General features: G+C 32.3%; 1 protein-coding gene across 3 annotated transcripts; it reads left to right on the forward strand.

Annotated features, from left to right (window-relative positions):
• Positions 1 to 537: 537 nt before the first annotated feature.
• On the forward strand, positions 538 to 6,950 carry LOC100249636 (cytochrome P450 714C2). Of its 3 annotated transcripts, XM_059743257.1 has the most exons (6): positions 538 to 613; positions 2,500 to 2,695; positions 4,742 to 4,968; positions 5,826 to 6,073; positions 6,172 to 6,547; positions 6,623 to 6,950. In XM_059743257.1, the coding sequence occupies exons 2-6, from the start codon at positions 2,581 to 2,583 to the stop codon at positions 6,770 to 6,772; spliced, it is 1,116 nt and encodes a 371-aa protein (XP_059599240.1). In that variant the 5' UTR covers positions 538 to 613; positions 2,500 to 2,580; the 3' UTR covers positions 6,773 to 6,950. The 3 variants fall into 3 exon arrangements, with proteins under 3 accessions (XP_059599240.1, XP_002269980.1, XP_059599239.1); XM_002269944.2 differs by lacking the exon at positions 538 to 613 and having other exon boundaries at positions 2,199 to 2,695; XM_059743256.1 differs by lacking the exon at positions 538 to 613 and having other exon boundaries at positions 2,199 to 2,695; positions 4,742 to 4,962.
• Positions 6,951 to 7,217: the final 267 nt, after the last annotated feature.

A 7,217-nucleotide genomic window follows, 5' to 3' on the forward strand; every position in this document is an offset into this window, starting at 1 on the left:
TGATCTTAGTCTCTGTTAGCAACGAGCCTACTGAGTTCCCGGGGTCGGCCTATCATTGGTAAGGGAACTCCCAACCAGAGCTCTAGCGCACCTCTCAAGCTTTAGATGATGAGCCCGATAAATTGATATTATGCGATTGTTATTGTCCATCTTTTTCAGCCAACTTCCTGCTCACTACTCAATTATCTAATAAAACTAGTCTCACTAGACATTCTATAGATTTCCTACTTATTGTGCATAGAGTTTGCAAGTTGCTTTCATTGACCGGAGATAGACTTCCCTGAAGAAAGGGGGCTAACTCTATTGCTAAGCTAAAACGCTAAGCCTAGAGATGTCGTATGTTAATAATGTACGACAAAGTAATTTCAGAAGTAGTTGGTTCGTTCAATCGGTGCTGCTAGTGCTAGAGTTAGGAAGGCAAGGAGTTAGTTCACAATGTCTCCATGTTTTTTTCCTTCATTATTTTTAATCTATTTTTTTTAGGATAGGATGGTGTTAAAGTGAGAATTGGTGGGAGAAAGCAATCCTCTGATCAGGATAAACACCTTAATCAACGATCTTTACTGTAGGTGCCAAAGAAAAATGAGAGGAAGCCCGAAAAAAAGCTAGAAAGGTATCTCTTTTTTCTTCGTGATATTGACCACATTTCTAATACCCTACCATGTCTGGCCTCTAAACTTGCTAGCTCATTAGCATAATGATTCTATGACTGTGGAACATGCTTAACATTTACTTCGAGGAATTGACTTAGGATACTAGAATCACTTACACTTAGCTTTAAGGGGCCTAGCTTATGCCAGCTGGATCGTAGACCACCCTCTACCTATCGATCCAGACCTTGCTTGAAAATTCAAAAAATGAATGGATGGTACGTGGTCTGTCCTTAGAAATACTTGGGGAATTTCCCAGGTCCAAGCGACCAAAGGTTGGTCGACCATACAACCTTGGAGGGGTCAAGTATATGACCTAAAGCTCCTACCTAGCATCAACCTTTTCCTAGAATGGAGGGTAGATAGATAACTATCAACTATAATGCCTACTTCTCTTAGTGCTTCCTTTCGGTAAAGGAATAAGAGAAAAGATAAGAGGTAGGAGAATTATGGGGCATGTAGATATAAGACTTGCTCTTAACCACAACATTCTCGATCTAGTGGGTTTTTTTTTTTATGGGGATTCTCTCTTATATTGCTATCTAAATGAGATCTAAATAAATGAAACTAGGTAGAGTGTTCCCTATACCCGTGTAGTTAGAGCTATTTGAAATCCTATCATCTCGTACGGATCTATACCCATAACAAGAGTTTTTGGATTCCTCAGGGCAAAGTCCATGTATCGATTTATCCCCTTTGAAAGCTTCTTTTGAATCTAGTTTGTCTAGAATGAAGTATCTTTCAGTAACTTTTTTTCGTTTCCCATTGGTGGCGTTTGCTCCCTAATGATTGCTCAAATCAACTTTATTTATTTGATCCCAATTATTTCATACAATCACAACTTTAGGGTAAGAGGCCAATTAGCTTGGCCGACTCCTTTTTGACAATCACGTTAACCATACTCCTTCCCGACAATTAAGTTAATCATGGTTTAATTATAGAATTCACCTTCCTTTTGACAAATAGTTTTAGGTGGTGTTTGTTTTTTTGGCTTTTTGCTTAAAGCAATTTCTTTTTAGAATTTAGGTTGTTTGTTTTTCTACTTTTTCATGATTTATTATAAACTTTTTACTAAATAGAAAAGTCAAAATATGTAACTTTTTCTAAATAGAAAAAATAACATATTGATTTTATTTTTATTTTTTAATACTTAATAGAAATAAAATGCTACAAAAACAAACAACCTAATATTTAATACTATTAAGCATTAAGGTTCTATTTAGAATTAAGAAAAAAAACAAACATCACCTTAGTCTTTTTATAAGCTTTTTCAGGTGATAATCCTATTGTTTCGTGTTGATATAAGTGTGGACGGGGAAAGGGCATTGATACTCATTAGGATAATTATTTAATTGGTATATTTTGTCTATTGACCAACACTGATATGAGAGGTCGAGACCAATATACCTTAGCACCTCCCGAGTCAATAATTGATCCCACAACTTTGAACCATGACACCTAGGTAGGTATTGAATTTCTTTTCTTCATCAGCTGCAATATATATATATATATATATATATATATAAGAATCCCAAATCATGGTACATTCTGCCAAAACACATAGAGACAGGGAAGATGTTACTGGCACCACCTTCGCGGACCACGCCAGTCTGCATAACAGTATCGTATAAATAAAATAATAATAAAAAAACTTTACACAGCCCCTCCACAAAATAAATATAGAACAACCCAAAGACGGGAAAAAGAAAACAGGAGAGAAAAGAAGGAAGAAGAAGAAGAAAGGAAAATGGAAGCTGCAGGACTAGGTTTAACAAGGATAATAGTATCAGCGGTGTTGGGTGGTGTTTTAGGGTTGTTTATATATCTCTATACCACCTTGTTTTTGCAGCCAAGAAGGCTTCAATCAAAGCTTAGAAGGCAAGGGATTAGAGGGCCTCCACCTTCCTTTCTGTTTGGGAATATAGCTGAGATGAAGAAGATCCAACTCCACGCACACTCAACTGCTGCAAAAGATCATGACTCTATTGCTCATGACTGGCCTTTCACACTCTTCTCTTATATTCATCAGTGGAGAAATCAATATGGTACCCTCTGATCTCTCAATCTCTTTAGTGCTTTAAATTATTTTATTTTATTTACTTCACTCCTATTTTTGGACAAACTATTTTGTGAATTTGAGGGAAGAAGCTATTATAAATTAATTTTGGATTTTCCCCTTTCCTATAAAACTAGAAATTCTTCTGATGGGTTATTTAGTCATTGTGATTTTAGTTAAGAAACTTAAGTTATTTTCTTTCTAAGAAAAATTTAAAAAAGGTTTTCCATTTTTGTGGAGATTGAAAAATTTTAAAATAGGAATTAGGGTGTTAGGTTATTTAATATAACATGAATCATGTCTGCATCCAATTGAAACCATATATTCTTTACTTCAGCTTTAGCCCATCCATTTAAAGAATGATTTATTTATATCATATTTATTTCATTATCTTGTATTCTATAAATTTCATATATGAAATAATTGGTTGCCCATTTCTTAAATAATACAATAAAACTCGTAAATAATTATTGGTCTATTTGGATATATTTTTTATTTTATTTTTAAAATAAAAAATATATTAACTTTTATATAAGATACAAGACTTTTTAAATACTTACATTAAAAAAATTAAGGATTTTAAAAACTGTTCTAAAAATTGAAGGTATCAAAAAATTTATAATACTTCAAATTTAATTTTTTTTTAAAAAATAAATTTTAAAGGCATAATGTAAATCTATATTTTTTGTACATTTACATATAATTTATTATTAGTTTTTATTTTTAAAAACAAAAATAAAAAGTGTATCAAAACAAAGACTTAACCATTTAATTTTGTTTGAAAGAAATTATTTTGGTCAATAAAAAATTTCCATTAATATTGGAATTATTAGTGCATTACCTAAACTTGAGGTAATTATAGCTTTGATTATTTATTGTGTTTAGAAGAGAAAAATCTTGTCAAACTAAGAGCACATTTGATTGTGTTTTCACTCAAAATATTTTTAAAAGAAATGGTTTTTTAAAAGTGTTTTTTTTTTAAATACTACAAATAATGTTTCAAAATTTTAAAAATATTTTTTAAATTTTATCAAATACCTAGTTTATTTTTCAAAAATATTTTTTAAGGTAAAAACACTTGGAAAATTGAATCTCAATATTCTAGCTTTCCTATTTTTTCAAATTAACACATTGTAAAAGCTCACTCAATTTTTCTTTAAATTTATGTGAGCTATTTGAAGAAAAAATCTAGAAGATGGACCACTCCAAGTATAGATCTTTTAAGATATGTTATTGAATATTGTCACGTGAACTTTTTGTGAGTTTCTTTTTATCCAAAACAGTGAGCCCGTGACCATGGTCCCCACTTGCTTGTCTATTTGATCGAACATCAATGTTTCATCCAACCACCGCTATTTCAGTCAATATATGCAACTCCCTAACTTTATTTAAAATATTTGTTTTTGAGTATATTACATTTTTTTATGTGGGTGATTTGTTTGGTGAATCAATTTAATAACTTAAAATAACTTAATAATTTAATTTAAATTATTAAATAAATTAAATATGTTTGATAAAATAATTTAATTACATGACTTAAAGTAAAAAATAATTTTAAGTAGTAAATAAAAATAATTAGTTTATTCTTAAATTCATATTTTTATTTTACGTTTTTACCATAATTTATTTTAATTACCTTTATGAGCTCTTTCACTACTTTATGACCTTCAGTATTATTTGTCTTTCTTTGCCCTACTTATAATTTGTGAGAACAAATATATCAATTTGATAATTTAGAATAAATTTTAAGTTAATTTTATCATATAAAAAAAATTAAATAATAAGTTTTAAATATAATTTAACTTAACACTAACTTAAATCACTAAATAATAAGTATTAAGTTTTACTAAATACTCCCTAAGAAAATGAACTTGTACAACTGACTACACAAGGCCAATTTGAATATCAAGGATGGTGCCTGAATTTATATATGCTTAAGTGAACTTTTCTTTTATGCAATGTATTTTTTCACTCCCTTGTTTTCTAAATTACAGTATCTTTGATGTATATGGGGTGTGACACTGGTCACATGCAGGACCAATATTCACATATTCAACTGGAAACGTACAACTACTGTGCATAACGGATCCAGAGATGGTGAAATACATAAGCCTTTGCACTTCTCTGAGTCTAGGAAGGCCTTCTTTTGCATCTAAGGATCGCAGGCCTCTGTTTGGTGAAGGCATTTTATCATCTAATGGTTCAGTTTGGGCCTACCAAAAGAAAATCATTGCTCCTGAGTTGTACATGGACAAGGTTAAGGTATTTCTCCTGCTATTTACCATAACTATAATGTTTGATAGGGCTAAAACCTAAATTACCTGGATGTTCATTGTTTAGCCCACTTCCTGACAAATTGAAATCTTCGGCTATGTTTGGATAAGAAATATATAAGAAAATCATTTTCCTTATCATTTCTTTTTTCTTTTCTTAGTACTTTTTTTGGAACCAAATATAACATTAGAAAACTTAAAAGCTTAACATAGTATCATGGCTAGGTTTCACAGGAGATCAGGCATTCATATGAATTACTATATCGCTTACTTGTTTTCCTCGATAATTTTTAGTCTGCATGCTTATCAGAGTAGGATATTAGGACCAATGTCTAAGTAAAATTAATATTCACTGTTGGCCAAAGCCTAAATAAGGCTGTCATGAGGTGGATGGATTGTTAGGGTTAAAGCTCAAATTAGTCTCATGTTCATTGTTGATCTACTTCTTGACATCTTAACCTCTTAGAAACAGCTAAGATATGGGGCACTGATTGTGTATTAGTTCAACTGCTCACTATGCAACCGGTTCAAATAAATTAACTAGAGAAACCAAGAACCATGAAAATTCTAATGTGGCACTTCTTTTGATAGGGCTAATGCATATTTTTGAAAACAAACAGTGAATACTTCTAAATAACATTTGGTTAGTGGAATTCATACAAGTACTTAACAGTTGATATGTATGAAGACACTTATAATAGAGGATCACTAGATAATGCACAAGTATATATACATCATGCCTATCACATTCTGTTGCTTTATTCTAATAGTACTCTTCTGGGGTACTACTCGATCAAGTTCATACTTCTATGGAGAATTCAACCGTTTAAACGCTCTGTTTTGAAGGGAATGGTGAATTCAATGGTGGATTCTACTACCATAGTGCTCAGAACTTGGGAGAATAGTGTAGACAATGAGGAAGGAGTCGCAGATATTAGAGTTGATGAGGATTTGAGAAGGGTGTCCGCAGATATAATCTCAAGAGCTTGCTTTGGAAGCAGCTATTCCCAAGGAAAAGACATATTCTTAAAGCTCCGAACTCTTCAAAAGATCATGTCCAAGGGGTTTTCATACACTGGGGTTCCTGGGTGGAGGTAAGAATAATGACAATGATATCACATCCTTTAATATTCAAGAGCCTTGTTTTCAGTCTATTTTTTTTGCCATCATCACCAAATTAATGTAATGACAGACACTTGCCAAACAAAAACAATAGAGAGATATGGAGATTAGAGAAGGAGATAAACATGATGATATTGAAGGTGGTAAATGAACGCATTGGGGCTCAACACGGCGAAAAGGACCTTTTGCAAATGATACTCGAGGCTGCCAAAAGTTCATCTAGTCACAATGGTAAACCTTCAATGGATATCAACTCAGACAAGTTCATAGTCGATAATTGTAAGAACATATACTTTGCTGGCAATGAGACCACTGCCGTAACCGCGTCATGGGCCTTAGTGCTGTTAGCTACGCATCCAGACTGGCAAGCTCGTGCTCGTGCTGAGGTGCTTGAAATTTGCAAGGGTCGCCTTCCAGATGCTGATATGCTGCGACGCATGAAAACGGTATATATGTTTGTGGTAGGGTTGCATTGGAGATATAGCTAAAATATTTCACATTCCTACTTTTTGTCATTGCAGTTGGCTATGGTGATTCAAGAGACATTGCGCCTTTATCCTGTGGTGGCATTCGTAGCAAGAGAGACCTTTCAAGACATGAAGTTTAGAGACCTTTCAGTTCCGAGAAATTCAGTGATTTGGATTCCACACTACTACAAAAATAATTTATGATGTCACTATTTATGGTGTCGCATTTAAAATAATGACACCATTGAACTTAAAATTTATAAAGGTGACACATCATATAAAAAATCTTCAATTAGGATAGTTAGATGATGCTAATTTCAGATTTACGGTGTCATTTTTTGGAAGTGACATCATATGAAATAAAAAGTTTTAAATTTTATAACTTAATGGGCCCTTTTTAAAAATAGTGAGTAGGAACAATTTATGAAAAATCCATTGTTTCCATATATACATTAACTAATATAAAAGATTTTATTGCTTAACCCTAACCATCGTTTTCTTCTCCTTCTTCTCACACCCATGGTCGGCACACCCATAATTGATATTCTTTGCTTCGTAAAATCTCGGGTAAGTCAAAATCTCTTATCTATCATCTTCATTTTTTTTATTAATGCAAAAAACTTTGTTAGTATAATTGTTTTATATCTCT

This window comes from Vitis vinifera, chromosome 15 (genome assembly GCF_030704535.1).
Source record: "Vitis vinifera cultivar Pinot Noir 40024 chromosome 15, ASM3070453v1".
Classification (NCBI taxonomy): Eukaryota; Viridiplantae; Streptophyta; class Magnoliopsida; order Vitales; family Vitaceae; genus Vitis; species Vitis vinifera.